General features: G+C 46.7%; 1 protein-coding gene across 1 annotated transcript; it reads left to right on the top strand.

The window, feature by feature from the left end:
• VEGFB (vascular endothelial growth factor B) lies at positions 1–15,077 on the top strand. The gene is made up of 7 exons (XM_083716138.1): positions 1–605; positions 4,597–4,651; positions 7,426–7,625; positions 9,448–9,524; positions 9,975–10,007; positions 12,010–12,135; positions 14,482–15,077. Exons 1-7 carry the CDS (start codon positions 531–533, stop codon positions 14,525–14,527), a joined length of 612 nt encoding a protein of 203 aa, XP_083572264.1. The 5' UTR covers positions 1–530; the 3' UTR covers positions 14,528–15,077.
• Positions 15,078–15,509: the final 432 nt, after the last annotated feature.

The following is a 15,509-nucleotide window of genomic DNA, read 5'->3' as shown; positions in this document are numbered from 1 at the left end:
TCCTTCCCTCTCCTCGCTGTGCCAGCAGCTTCTGTCTCCCTCTCTCTCTCTCCCCCCTCGACTTGGAGCCCAGTTACTTCTGCGGCCGCCTGGCACGACGACACCGCCGTCGCCACCTCCTCCCTGGGCAGCAGCGGCGGCGGCGGCAGCTGCGGAGATGCACCTGTACCCACCCCTGGCTCTCCTTGCGCCCAAGGGCTGGCAGTAGGATGGCACCGAGAGAGAAGCGAGCGGCTGCGCCGGGCACCAGGCTGATCTGAGCCATGCCCAGGTGCAGGGGCAATGCCCAGTTCCTGAGTGGCGGCTGCCCGTCGGCTGGGCATTTTGTCTGAGTGGCAAATCCTGGAGGAGGGGCGGGGGGGGGGGCGGGAATCCTGGACGACCTCCTTCTCCAATTGACTGGAGAGCAGCCCCAGAAGCTGCCGCCGAGCCAGCAAACTTTGGAGAAAAGTCTCCAAGAGGAGCCCGAGGCGGGCGCGTGTGCCCCTTTGCCCGGCAGGAGCAGCGGCAGCGGCAGCCTTGGCACCACCATGAACGCCCCCTGCGGTGCCCTTCAGCTCCTCTTGGCTACCACCTTGCAGCTGCACTACTGCGCCGCCACGACGGTAGGTGGGCACAGGACGTTGGGGGGGGGGGGCGCACGGAGAGCGTGGCAGCGAGTGGGCACCCAAAAGCCCCTGGCATTGAGCAAGAAGCGGGGTGAGAGGAGAGAGAGATGGCAAGCAAGTTTGGGGTTTTTTTTTTGTTTTGTTTCGTTTTTTTTAATAACTCCCTAGAGGCATGGGGTAGCGAGCTGACACGAATGGGGGCTGGCAGAGAAGGGTGGGTGGGTTTCAGATGGGTATCCAATGCGGAGGAAGACAGAGAGGTGTGTCAGAAGGGGGTGAGGTTATGGGGTGCTGTCAGGGGCGCGGGGAGAAGTTCATAGCCCAAACTGGTGTGCCCAGATGGTATAGGACATATGAGCCACAACTATTAGGGGCCGAGGTCCCTTTGCCACCCCCCCAATAAAATACCAGAGGGGGTGCCCCCAGTTGGCATTGCCATTCAAATAGTGTGTGTGCAGTGCGTCATGTGATCGATTATGCGTTGATTGTCAAAGCTGTGGTGCTGGTTGGATTGTTAAGTTTTTTGGCATTTCTATCTCTCTCCCCCTCCCCCCACACTTTCCCCCGTTTCGCTCAAATCCTGATACTTTGCTTTGGGTGCCCCACTCGAACTGTGTACAAATTCAAAGTGCATCCCCCCCCCAAAAAAAACCCTCTGGGAACTGTAGTTTACTCCTAGTAGATTTACAGTTCCCAGTAATCTTAAATAGCAGTAGATAGATGATAAATAGATGATAGATAGATGATAGATAGATAGATAGATAGATAGATAGATAGATAGATAGAGATAGATGATAGATAGAGATAGATAGATAGATGATAGATAGATAGATAGATAGATAGATAGATAGATAGATATAGATATAGATAGATGATAGATAGATAGATAGATAGATAGATAGATAGATAGATAGATAGATATTTGCGGGAGGTGGGGAGAATATGCTTTAAATGCATGGTTTGCATGCAGTCAGTGAGCATTCCCTCCAGGATCACAGCTGTGAAAGAGACAGCAAGTGGGTCTAGCTTGCCAGAGATTAGGGGCCCCTTCGTGTCCTTTACCACACATCTTGTGTTAACTGTGGTTTGGGGAGGGAAGGGACAAATGCTCAGAGGCTCTTTGCTTCACAGGGGTTTCCAAGATTCAGCCTTAGTTATTAAAAATCAAAAACGGATCACGGAGCTAAACCTTGGGACACATAAACAATCCTTTCACATTAGCCAGTCACAGAGGTAAAAATCCCCAAAAGATTTCCCTCCAGCTGTGTCTAAATGATAGCCAGAGAGAATATTAGGATTTCGGCTGCCGTCCTATGCAACGCTTACCTTGGAGTAACAGTAAGCTCAGTGGGACTCACTTCTGAGTAAAGTTCTTTAGGATTGCACTGTTAGCTTTTTCTTTAAAAAAAAAACAAAAACCAGCAATAACCCACCTTGGACCTTATTCATAATTTGCATGCCACTTTTAAAGGCAGGATTTGCAAAATAACAGTAAATAATAAGTAAGGTTACGAACTAGATAACACCTGTATTGCATTTTCAAATGTTCAAAGCATTGCACATGGAAGGATCCTTACAGCAACATTACAAACCACTGCTCTCCCACACACACCTCACGCTACAGAGAAGGGCATTTTGTGGGTCAAAGCTTAGAAACAGAGTCACCGTGCAGCAATCAGCAGATAGATAAACTTGGCTACTTGGATCTTGGCTATTCAAGAGTTGCGGGTTCTTGCCACATGGCTTCTGACAAATAAATTCCCTCCCTCTCTCCCTCCCTTCCTTCCTGCCACGGCCCCATGTGCACTTGCATTTTCTGCCCACCATATGGGTAATTTAACGATGCCCCACACATTTAAAGCACATGGCTTCCCCCAAATAACCTTTGAAACTGAGGTTTACCCCTCACAGAGCTACAGTTCCCAGAACCCTTAACAAACTATAGTTCCCAGGGCTGTCTGAGGGAAAACATGTGCTTTTTATGTATGCTGTGGACGTGAACTTTGAGCTGCATAAGACAGCGGGCAGCCACTGGTGGTGGCAGCAGCTGAGCTTTGCTCTTGTTTAAAAGCAACACAGCCACCCAAAAAGCACCCAGGAGCCTGGCAGGGAGGGTGGTGGGTGGTAGGGGAGCTACTGAGGGACTTTTCCAGGCCCCTGGGGCCTTCAGCCAATGCCCCACTGGCACTGGGCCTGCCCCTTTCCAGCACCATTCTGGGAAGTGTAGTTTACCCCTCATAGAGCTACAAATCCAAGCACCTTTAAGCCACTACAGTTCCCAGGATTCTTTGGGAAATACAGTGTGAATACAGCCAATAGTACATTTCTCAGTGGTGCTGCTGCTAGCGGGATTTTTGGATTGGTTTGTTCTTATTTTTATTATATATATTTTTATTTTGTAGTTTTGTATTGTAAATTGCCCTGAAATCTGTTGGTGTATGGTGGTATGCAAAATAATAATAATAATAATTTGTTGTGTTTGTATCCAAAGTTTTTTTCCTCCAAAGAACTCAAGGTGGCATATGCGGTTCTCCCCCTCTTCATGTAATTCTCACAACAACCCTGTGAGGTAGGTGAGGCTGAGAGGCTGTGACTGGCTCAAGGCCACTCATGGCCTAGTGGGGATTTAAACCCCTGGCCTCTCATGTCCCAGTCCAACACCCTAACCATTACACCACTATGCACACACTGGGAATTGGCTCAGTGACAGGCATCTCTATGAGCGGACAATATAAATATTCTAAATAAAACCATTTAAAAATCCATTTGCTCCAGGGAGCCAGGATGTGTATACCACAGCATGCCTTTAAAACTCATTCTTTCCCTCAAAGGATTATGGGTGCTATAGTTTGTTAAGGGTTGCTGGGAATTGCAACTTTGCGAGGGGTGAACTACAGCACCCAGAATTCTTTGAGGTAAAGAATGTGCTTTGGGTGTGCTTTCAATGTAGAGTAAGTACACAAAGTTGCAGATTATAATTCCTATAGCACATTTACAGCCTTCATGTCTTCTGCCCCTCCCTGTGGGAAAGAAAGAAAGAGAGAGAGAGAGAGAGAGAGAGAGAGAGAGAGAGAGAAAGAGAAAGAAAGAAAGAAAGAAAGAAAGAAAGAAAGAAAGAAAGAAAGAAAGAAAGAAAGAAAGAAAGAAAGAAAGAAAAGATCACTATGTGTGTATGATCTGCTTCTGGAATTTGCTACCACTGATGCAATGATGCCGATGCCATGGAAGGAAAGCTTAGAGAACCAAGTGGGATTGAGGAAAATCCTGGGAACAAACAAGGGGAACATTGCCTGCAGGCTTCTCATAGGGAATGGTTGGCCACTGTGAGAACAGGATGCTGGTCTCCATCGGCCTTTTTGCCTCATCCAGCATCAGGGCTCTTATGATGTTCTTGTTGGCAGAGGGCTGCTCCTTCACACCACATGACGTAATTCACTTGTGGGACTCACTGCCACAGGATGCGGTGGTGGCTGCCTTAAAGACGGCCTTAAAAGGGAGGACTGGACAAATTTGTGGAGGAGGTTGTTCAGCCATGACATGTAAACAGAACCTCCATGTTCAGAGGCAATCTACCTCTTGGGCAGGCACATTTGGGATCCTCAGGAAGTGCCATTAGTGCCAGTCACAAAATGGCTGCCGTGTTTGTGTGTATGTGTGGCATAGCTCAAAAAAGCTGCTACACGTAACAGAGCTGGGGGGGGGGAGAGAGATGGCACCATAAAATGGTGCAGACATGCCCCCCACAACAGCACATGTTTTTAAGCGCTAGTGTTGTGTGCTGGCTGTGGTCTGTCCCCACCAACAGACTCTAGTGGGAGTGTTTTGCAGGAGCTGCAGTCTCTGGACCAGGCTCCATGCAGGGCGCATGGCAGTGATCAAGCCCAGAGGTTGCCAGTGCATGGATCCCTGTGGCCCAGATAGCTTGAAACAGACTCCTCAAAGTGCCTTCCCTATTTCTGATCTGCTGCTGTTTCTGATCTATCTGCAGATTCTGCCGCATCCAACTAATGAAATGGAACCAGTCGTGGAGCCAGTTACAGAAGGTAAGAGCCACGGAGTTTGAGGACAGTGGTTTTGAGGGTGGGGATGCGCATCACTCCTGGATGGAGAGAGAGAGGGACTGTTAGAAAAAACACCCCAAAACACATCTTCCTCCAGGCCCATGAGCTCGCATGTCTAGGACTGCGGAGACCTGGGTTCAAATGCAGCCCACTGCAGGACCTGATCTTGGTTTGGTGACTCTCTTTCACAGCCTGGCCCTACCTCACAGGACTGTTGTAACAATAAAATGAAAGGGAAGAGCAGGTTAAATCTGCCCATTTTGGGTTCTCTCAGTTTCTAATTTTCCCCCAGTTGTAAGTTCAGCTCTCTACATTTCTGCACCAGTCTGCAATTAAAAAGAAATATCCCCACAAAAGTTTATTGGCATTTTAGGGTGGATTTCTCCTAACATGCTCAGGTTTAATTGCAGTTTTCCTTAATATACACATTTTCCCTCACCGAATAGGGAAAGAAACTAATTAGCAGGATAGGATCTTGAACCTAACTATTGTCGGACAATATTGCCATCCCCTTCCTGTCCGAGTCTCAATAAACTTGCTATCTCCAACTTTGCTCATAGCTCATGCCTCATTAGCACCACTCTCAAATTTTTAGACTTCTTAACCATGGCTCTGGTTTATTTTTATTCCTGCTGATGGTTTACAGCACCATGCCCATCGATAATTATGTGTGAGCTTTATTAGCTATTTCTTCCATTTGTATCACACTCCAAGGGGCTCTCTCTGGGAGTGGGGAAGAAATTTGGCTCGGTTTTCACTGAAAGCCTGAACTAACAAACTCAAACCTTCTGAAATGATACACAAACCAAAACAGCTGCCCTTCGAAATTCCTAATTTTGCAATGCCATGCTCTAACCAATGTGTCTAGAAATGTATATACTACTAGAAAGAGTGTCTAAAAATGCATATATTCGTGAAAAGGCAGACAGAAATGGATTACGTCAGGGGAAATTGCTTTGCCAAACAATGCGCATGTCAGGCAAAGCTGAGTACAGTGGTACCTCAGGTTAAGTACTTAATTCGTTCCAGAGGTCCATTCTTAACCTGAAACTGTTCTTAACCTGAAGCACCACTTTAGCTAATGGGGCCTCCCGCTGCTGCCACGCCGCAGAAGCACAATTTCCGTTCTCATCCTGAAGCAAAGTTCTTAACTCGAGGTACTATTTCTGGGTTAGTGGAGTCTGTACCTGAAGCGTATGTACCACTGTACCAATATGTCACCTCACCTCAAAAAGGATATCGTACAGCTGGAAAAGTTTCCAAAAAGCTCAACCTAAAATTGTCAAGGGGATGGAGCAGGGGTCAGCAAACTTTTTCAGCCGTGGGCCAGTCCACTGTCCCTCAGACCTTGTGGGGGGCTGGACTATATTTAGTAAACACCAGGCAGGCCCCACAAATAACCCAGAGATGCATTTTAAATAAAAGCACACATTCTACTCATGTAAAAGCACTCTGATTCCTGGACCGTCAGCGGGCCAGATTTAGAAGGCGATTGGGCCACATCCGGCCCCCGGGCCTTAGGCTGCCTACCCATGGGATAGAGTGACAACCGCTGTGAGGAAAGATTCCAGCCTTGGGACTTTTTGGCTTAGTAAAAATCTCAACAAGAGCTGACACGACAGAAGTTTATAGAATTATGCATGGTGTGTAGAAAGTATATATATATATGGAGAGAATTTTTTCCTCTCTCTTTATAACACTAGAACTCATGGCTATCCAATGAAGCTGAATGTTGGAGGAATCAGGACAGCTATAAAAAAAAAAGTACTTCTTCACTCAGCACACAGTTAAGCTGTGGAACTCCCTCTCACTGCAGGCAGTGGCAGCCACCAACCTACATGGCTTTGAAAGAGGATTAGATAAATTCATGGGGGAGAGGGCTATCTGTGCCTCCTAGCCATGATGATCATGCTCTGCCCTCTGCAGTAAAGCTCCTGATTTCCCTGTTGCTGAAAAACACAAGAGGGGAGAGAGTTCTTGTGCCCGAATCTTGCATGCAGTGGGTTCCCCACGGGCATCTGGTTGGCTACGGTGAGAACAGGATTCTCTCACAGTAGCCACTGGCCTGATCCAGCAGGCTCTTCTTATGTACAGTAGTACCTCGGGTTAAGTACTTACCGTATTTTTCGCTCTATAACACGCATCCGACCATAACACGCACGTAGTTTTTAGAGGAGGAAAATCCGTAGGCATGCCACCTGTAGGCATTCCCTCCATAACACGCACAGACATTTCCCCTTACTTTTTAGGAGGAAAAAAGTGAGTGTTATGGTGCAAAAAATACGGTAATTCGTTCCGGGGGTCCGTTCTTAACCTGAAACTGTTCTTAACCTGAAGCACCACTTTAGCTAATGGGGCCTCCTGCTGCTGCTGCGCCACTGCAGCACAATTTCTGTTCTCATCCTGAAGCAAAGTTCTTAACCTGAAGCACTATTTCTGGGTTAGCGGAGTCTAACCTGAAGCGTATGTAACCCAAGGTACCACTGTATATATTGGGATAAATACACACTAACGCTGACAAAAATTGACGAGCACTTTAAAAACAAACAGCAACACCCAATTGCAAATGCGGAAATGAGGAAAACTGAATTTAAGCCAGGAAAAATGAGAAACGGAGATTGACGGATTTGCCCACCCCTAGTCAGAGCCACCAAATTAAGTGTTTAAATCCGTTTGAAATGGATACCTCCTCCTCCATCCCTCCTCAGAGATAGCCCTCTGACAATGATTTAAACCCCATCTTCTTCTTCTTCTAGTGGTGAGGTTCCTGGAGGTGTTCAGCCGTAGCGCCTGCCAAGCCAAGGAGACAATGGTATCTCTGGACAAGGAGTACCCGGACTTAGTCATCAGCCACCTCATTGTGCCCTCCTGCGTGGCTCTAAAGCGCTGTGTCGGCTGCTGCGCTGATGAATCGGCACAGTGTATGCCGTCCCGGACGTATACAGTGACCATGGAGGTAACTAACTGGGGCAAGAATAGGGGAAATCCCCTCAGTAAGGCCAGGACAGGGAACCTTTTGCCCTCCAGATTGGTGGTGGTGGCAGCCGACAGCTATGTTCTCCCTGTGGAGGCAGGATGCCTGCAAATTCATGTGGGGAGAGTTGCCCTCAGAGACAGCCGTTGTGGGTTTCTCAGAGACATCTGGTTGGCCACTGGCGTGATCCAGCAAAGCTCTTCTTATATTCTCGGTGGGAGCAGACTGAATTGGGTGGGCAGTGCCCCTTTCATCCTAAAGGGCTAGCCTTCATGGCTCAGGATATTTCCAGGACACCTAGCACCCTTCAAGAAGAGGGAAGGATCCTGCAAAGTTAATAGGCCAGTTCTTGGTTACATGTGAGGTTAACTTGCCCCCACCTGCAAAAATGAAAAAGTAAATATGTGAACTACAGCCACAAAATCTGGTTTTTGTTTTTTTGTTTTGTTTTGTTTTGTTTTGTTTTTCCCCAGAATATTTGCTCTGTTTGTTCTCAATATCATTATAAAAATAAAAAACTTCACAATATTTTTAGACATATCGGCCACATTCATACCACAAACGGAAAGCACTATGATACCACTTTAAACAGTCATGGCTTCCTCCCAAATAATTCTTTGTTAAGGGGGCCGAGGGTTGCTAGAAAACCCCAATTCCACTTGCAAAATTACAGTTCCCAGATTGGTTTAACAACCAATCCCTCTCCACAGAGAGCTCTGGAAAATGTAGCCCTGCAAGGTGAGTAAAAGTATCTTAACAAGTTACATACACATACACTGTCCTTTGATTAGTTAGTTATTCAGCTACTTGGTTATTTTTATTTTATAAGGTGGGAGCTCCTTTTTTTAGGCCCCTAAAGTCTGCATTTTGCAGAGTGAGAAACCTCTGGCTTGGGGAGAAGCAGCCTCACAGGCCAAATTTGGACCCCATGGTGGGCAAAATTTGGCCTCTGAGGCTGCTTCTCCCCAAGCCATGCCCACTTGCCCCACATCTGACGGGTAAGGTAAGGTAAAGGACCCCTGGACGGTTAAGTCCAGTCCAAGCTGGTTATGGGTAAGTGGCACTTATCTCACTTTCAAGGGAGCCGGTGTTGTCCTTAGACAGCTTTCCAGGTCATGTGGCTAGCATGACTAAACTGCTTCTGCTGCAGTGGGACACCGTGACAAATGCCAAAGCACACGGAAATGCCATTGACCTTCCCACCGCAGTGGTACCTATTTATCTACTTACACTGGTCTGCTTTCGAACTGCTAGATTGGCTGAAGCTGGGACAGAGCAATAGAAGCTCACCCCATTGTGCGGATTCAAACTGCTGACCTTCTGATTGGCAAGCCCAAGAGGCTCAGTGTGGTGTAGTGGTTAAGAGCAGCGGACTCGTAATCTGGTGAACCGGGTTCGATTCCCCGCTCCTCCGCATGCAGCTGCTGGGTGACCTTGGGCTAGTCACACTTTTCTGAAGTCTCTCACCTCACTGGGTGTTTGTTGTTGGGGAGGAAGGGAAAATAGATTGTTAGCCACTTTGAGACTCCTTTGGGTAGTGATAAAGTGGGATATCAAATCCAAACTCTTCTTCTTCTTCTTCTTCTTCTTCTTCTTCTTCTTCTTCTTCATGGTTTAGACCACAGCGCCACCCACATCCCATCTGACGGGTAGAGATGCTGGCATGACTAATGATGATGGAAGTTTGTCCAACATCATCTGGAGGGCCACTGGGCCTCAATCCCTTGCCCAGATGAATTCTGGGTCAGAACCAGCAAGACTCCTCTTATGGTCTCCTTTTTCCTTCCTTTCTCCCATTCTCCAGGTGTTATTGTTGAGCAAGTTCCAACGCAGCCACTTGCAGCAGCTGACTTTTGAGGAGCATGCTACCTGTGAATGCAGGTGAGAGTCAGAAGGGTGGGGGGCTGCTGAAGAAGAGACAGGTGATTGGGACCATTCTGTGATAGCCACCAACCTGGATGGCTTCAATGGAGGATTAGACAAATTCATGGAGGAGAAGGTTACTAGCCAGTGGCTATTAGCCAGAATGGCTAGCTTCACCCTTCTCTTTCAGAAGCAGTATGATCCCAAATGCCAGTGCCAGAGAGCCTCAGGAGGGGAGATCGCTCATGTTTAGGTCCTGCTTGCGGGCTCCCCATAAGTTTCTGTGAGAGCAGGATGCTGGACTAGATGGCCCTTTGGCCTGATCCAGCAACCAGACGATTATTATGTTCTTAAGCCAGTTATAATTCTGCTTGCAGGCTTGCAGTGGAAGAGCAATGATTGGGTAGTGCTGGGAGCCATGAGTGCCAAACAAACACCAATTACTAACCTTATTCTTCTGCTTTTCAGACCAAAGGAAGTTTATAGATTGCCCACGCACAGGTAAAAAAAATTCTCCCTCTTACAGGCCCCTACTTTTTGTTTGTTTGTTTGTTTGTTTAATGCCCCTAAAGCCCCCTGTACTAATATACAAACATTACAGTCGAACCTCCATTTACATTACCCTATGGTTACGTCAACTTCAGAATGCGTACATTGCAAATCCAGAAGTATTTTACCGGGTTTTGCCGCACGGTCTGCGCATGCACAGCAGTCCTCAGGTTCAGGAAACCGACCGGACCTCCGGAACAGATCTCATCTGCAACCGGAATTACCACTGTACTCTGAAACTTGAGATGTATATTTTTACAACCCACCTTATTTCTGTGGCTGTAGGTTTTTAACTGGTTTTTAACTGGTTTTTAATTGCTGTAATTGTTGTTATCTGCTCTTGGAACTTAGGGTAAAAGGTGGGTAATTAATAATTATAATCTTGTAATAATAATGATGATGATGATGATGATGTTGGGGGAGCGTCAATAGAGTCATAGAATTTTAGAGTTGCAAAGGTCATCTAGGGTCACCTAGTCCAACTCCCTGCATTAAAATGCATCTTATGGTGCTTTGGGTTACATTGAATATTAGCAGAGGTGGAGCAAGCCGATTGGGCGTGTGCCCTGCGCCCAAGGAGCCTCCGAGGAGTCTGCCTGCCTCCTCCCACTCATCCGCCCTACAGCTGAGGGGGAGGCGGTGGGCCAACCGTTTGGGGCAGTGTGGAGAGACGCGTGGCTTGGGCGCGCTGCAGGCCCCGCATTGAGTGCTGCCCGGCATTTTGTCACCCCCCTCAGTGGTGCCACCCACAGCGGACCGCTCCCACCGCACCACCCTTGCTCCGCCCCTGAATATTAGTCCTACTCAGTGTAGGCCCCCTAAATTAATGGGCATGAGTGACATAGATTATTAATTTCAGGGGGTCTACCCTGAGTAGAATTTCGGCCCCATTTGTAGTATATGTTTATAACAGTATTACACCACTTTAACATTCTGAAAGCATTAGTCTGATAAGGGTGCTAAGAGATGTTAGTAACCCCCCCTTTCCCTCATTCTCCGAGTAGTTTAACAATCAACCCCCTCTTGAGAGTCAGTGTGGTGTAGTGGTTAAGAGCAGTGGACTCGTAATCTGGTGAACCGGGTTCGCATCCCCGCTCCTCCACATGCAGCTGCTGGGTGACCTTGGGCCAGTCACACTTCTCTGAAGTCTCTCAGTCCCGCTCACCTCACTGAGTGCTTGTTGTGGGGGAGGAAGGGAAAGGAGAATGTTAGCCGCTTTGAGACTCCTTCGGGTAGTGATAAAGCGGGATATCAAATCCAAACTCTTCTTCTTCTTCTCTTCCCTGGGAACTCTGGGAATTTTAGTTCTGTGAGAGGAATAGGTGTCTTCTGACAACTCTCAGCACCCTTAACAAACAATGGACGCAACCCAGAGCCATAAGTACTTGGACCAGATAACCTTTCAAGCAGAGGACTCACTCTAGTAATATTCAGTTTATTTATCAATCACATTTTCTGCAAATACATCTGTGTTCAAAGCAGTTCGCATAAAAACAATCCAAAACTGTATTAGCCATAACAATAATTCATTTATATCCTGCTTAAAACATACAATTAATTTCTATATGTACCTCTTAACACTGCTTAATTGAGAAGGTAGTACAGTGAGAATACATAATAATACCAATAGTGGGGGGGGGGGGAATAAAAAGAACAATCAACGGTTCATGTAACGTACATCCAAATTTAAATGAACACAAAGCTCACCAATAGGTAAACTTCTTTTTTAAAAAATCCAATAATGTTGCAACCAAAAGTAGCCCCAAAGCTCCAAATCGAGGAATGTCCTTTGTAAAAAGGGGACACATACCCTCCATATGCTAAAAGGCACAGGAGGGACGTTGCCTGAAAACAATTAAAAAGAGGGGAAATGTGGGGTGAGCTTGTAACCCCACACATTTGGAAGGCACCCCTCCAAGATGTTGCTTCATCTGGGATTCTACTCTCCCAACAGCCCGTCCTGCGCGCCCTGTCCGGACAGGAAGAAGCGGGTCAACCCACTGACATGTGAATGCGTATGCAAGCGTGACTCCGTCCGTTGTCAGCAGTGTGGCTGGGAACTCAACAAGGCCACTTGCAGGTGGGGTTCGCCTCCCTTCCCCCCCAACCCTGAACATCCCTCTAATGGTGGGCTTTCAGGCCAGGGACTGCCAGTGTAGTACCTTCCAGATACTATTGGGCCTGAGGGAGTCTCGGGCCAAGTGCGTGCTAGTGGCATCCCCCTCCCAATCTTTTGGTGGGCCCTGGCAGGCTTTAACTGGCAGCAGCTCCAGCCAGTAGCAACGACATCAGATCTGTGGCTTAGGGCCACCATTTTAATTGCCCACAACTCCCAGGGCATTATGGGAAATGTTACCTCTTAAGGTACCTGGATCCAAGCCAACAACTTGGCTTATTTCATTTCATAGAATCGTAGAGTTTGAAGGGACCCCAATGGTCATCTCGTCCAACGCCCTGCAATGCAAACATCTCAACCAAAGTGTCCATGACACAACCTCGGCTTAAAATCCTCCAATGATGGAAAAAATCCACAACCCACAGAGGGAGACTATTCCACTTGTCAAACAGCTCTTGCCGTCAGAAAGTTTTTCCTGATGTTTAGTCAGAATCTCCTTTCTTGTAACTTGAAGCCATTGGTTTGAGTCCTAGCCTCAAGAGCAGGAGAAAACACGCTGGCTACATCTTCCATGTGGAACAAGCAAGTTTTCTCCTCAAACCAACGGCTTCAAGTTTTTAAACTTTGGTTCCCCATTATGAAAGTCACCCTTTTCGGAATGCAGGTGCCAGACGGAGGGGGTGGGGCTAGTTTTCTGAATGCACCCCAGAAAACATTTCTACCTCCTGTGACCCCTTGAAGGGACGCAAGCAGAGACAGTTACTCTGTTTGGGTGAAGGGCGTCCCTCCCCACCACCCTCAGTCTGCCCTCAGTCAATGCCAACAATGTCTAGGCAACACGATGACCATATACATACGTAATAGACAATCTTTATAGAATTCCTCCAAACCATAAAAAGTTCAAAATGAAATCTTTAGTCTCAAAGTCTCAGAAAATCTTTAAATGAAGCGAGGTACCAAACTTTGTACGCTGAAAGACAAGCTGTGAAGCTTTGTGTATTCAACAAATATGATGTCCAACACTGAACAGTGATTCCGGATATTGACTACTGTTTCGTAGAATTCTTTGTCAGCATGCTGACTACATTATTACATGAGCACTGTTCCACAGCATTTGATATTTTCATTTACATGCATTCATTCAAAATAAGATGGGTTTATGAAGCATTCTTTATCCTCCCACCACGCTGACGAAGAATTCTACAAAACAGTAGTCAATATCCAGAATCACTGTTCAGTGTTGGACATCATATTTGTTGAATACACAAAGCTTCACAGCTTGTCTTTCAGCGTACAAAGTTTGGTACCTCGCTTCATTTAAAGATTTTATTTTTTAAAAAAAGGTATTTATTGAAGTTTCAAAAGTTATATCAAAGAAAAACAATAATACAAACAAAACACAAACAAAAACAAGTATAATTTCAATCCCTTATTTTCTTATAATTTACTTCCCTGACCTCCTCATACCTCCCCTTTCTGTATTCCAATTTCTAATTATTAGTTCAGCAAATCCTCTCCCTTAATTTTCATTTAATTTTTAGCCTTTCTTTTCTTTTTACTTAATCATTACAGCTGAAAACCACTTAATTTCTAAACCAACATCGTTCTAACATTCATTAATTTTGCAATGTTTCCTAAGATAGTCCTTAAATTTCTTCCAATCTTCTTCCGCCGTCTCTCTTCCCTGGTCTCGGATTCTGCCAGTCATTTCTGCCAGTCCCATATAGTCTATCACCTTCATCTGCCATTCTTCCAAGGTGGGTAGATCTTGTGTCTTCCAATACTTTGCGATGAGTATTATTGCTGCTGTTGTAGCGTACATAAAGAATGTTCTATCCTTCTTTGGCACCAATTGGCCGACCATACCCAGGAGAAAGGCCTCTGGTTTCTTCAGAAAGGTATATTTAAATACCTTTTTCATTTCATTATATATCATTTCCCAGAAAGCCTTAATCTTTGGGCATGTCCACCAAAGGTGAAAGAATTTAAAGATTTTCAGAGACTTTGAGACTAACGGTTTCATTTTGAACATTTTATGGTTTGAAGGAATTTTATAAAGATTGTCTGTTGTGTATGTATATGGTCATCGTGTTGCCTAGACTGTTGACATTCTCTTTGCAACACAGCGGTTTGTTTGAATATTCAGTCTATGCCTGCCTGCCTGCCTTCTCCTTACAACTGTCATTGCCTCGGCTCCCACCTATTGCTGGGCTCCCAGATTTCCGCCCTGCCAGCCCCAGTGGGAGTCAGTCCCCACAGGTATAAAGAAACCCGAGGACATTTTTAAAGGAGGGTTTATTCTTACTGCAGGTGTGTGAAACACCGCAGGCGATCCGGCAGGAAAGCAAAAGCGTAGCTGCACGGGAAGCCAGGACTTGGAGGAGTTTGGATCTTGGACCTTTCTCGGTCGGGGATGACTTTTCTCTGGTGGGAATGAAGCACGGGACTTGCCAAGGAGATGTCCAATGGTCGCTGGGGAAGGAGAAGCAGTCTTCTTTATCTACCACTGCAACACCATACCGGATTACCTCTCTTCACAGCGGAAGGAGGCTGTACCACACGCAAGAGCCGTACCACACTCCCATGGAAGACAGACTGAAGGAGCATCTCCTCAGTGTCAGGACACTGAGATCGGTCCCACTCATATTTAAAAACAACAACTGCTAAACTGGTCGTCTGTTTGTCCTGGGCCTCCCCTGGGCTGCTTCTAATTTATAACTGTCTCTCCTCTGAGGGAGCTTTCTTTTCTTTTCCCACCCGCCCCTCACTCGCTTTCTTCCCACGTTTTGTGGTGTGTTGGGGAGGCTTCCGGCATCCCACTGGGCTGAAGGAGAAGAGTCACAAAGAGCCGCTCTTTTATGAGAGGGAATATTACTCTTAACATAAAGATCTGCCACTAAGACACAGCTCCTGGGAGCCGCGACCTCTCTGCCTTGCGTGCCTTCCAGAACGCCATCCCACAATGCCGTTCTTCTTCATCATGGGTAGTTTGGTGGGGTTTCGCCCATTTTAGTGGGCACATTTACAAACCAGAGAAGTTGTTGTGGGGAACACACACACACACACACACACACACACTGCAGATCAAGCACAGACTGCCGTCTAGTTTATGAGCTAGCCTGATTTCAGCAGGGGACCCTGTGGGCGCCAGGAAAGGCTTCTGTGAGTTACCTGTGCACCCAAGGGTGCCATGTTTGCAACCCCGCTTGACAGAGTCACAGCGGCAAAGGTCAAGCCTCATGGTAGCTCAGTGATGGAGCATCTAAATTTCAAACAGAACATGCCAGGCTCAGTCCCTCATGGCGTCTCCAGGAAGAGCTAGAAGAGACTGCCTGCCT

The sequence above is a fragment of the Podarcis gaigeae genome, assembly GCF_964106915.1.
Source record: "Podarcis gaigeae genome assembly, chromosome: 16".
NCBI lineage: Eukaryota > Metazoa > Chordata > Lepidosauria > Squamata > Lacertidae > Podarcis > Podarcis gaigeae.
Note: the sequence above shows the minus strand (reverse complement) of the source record. Positions and strands in the feature narration are given on the sequence as shown.

Bases quoted from the DNA above. Each gene is read 5' to 3' on its own strand.
- VEGFB (XM_083716138.1), top strand. From the start codon at position 531: ATGAACGCCCCCTGCGGTGCCCTTCAGCTCCTCTTGGCTACCACCTTG. The intron at 4,652-7,425 runs GTAAGAGCCACG...TTCTTCTTCTAG, and splicing joins CGTGGAGCCAGTTACAGAAG to TGGTGAGGTTCCTGGAGGTG. The intron at 12,136-14,481 runs GTGGGGTTCGCC...TTCTTACTGCAG, and splicing joins CTCAACAAGGCCACTTGCAG to GTGTGTGAAACACCGCAGGC.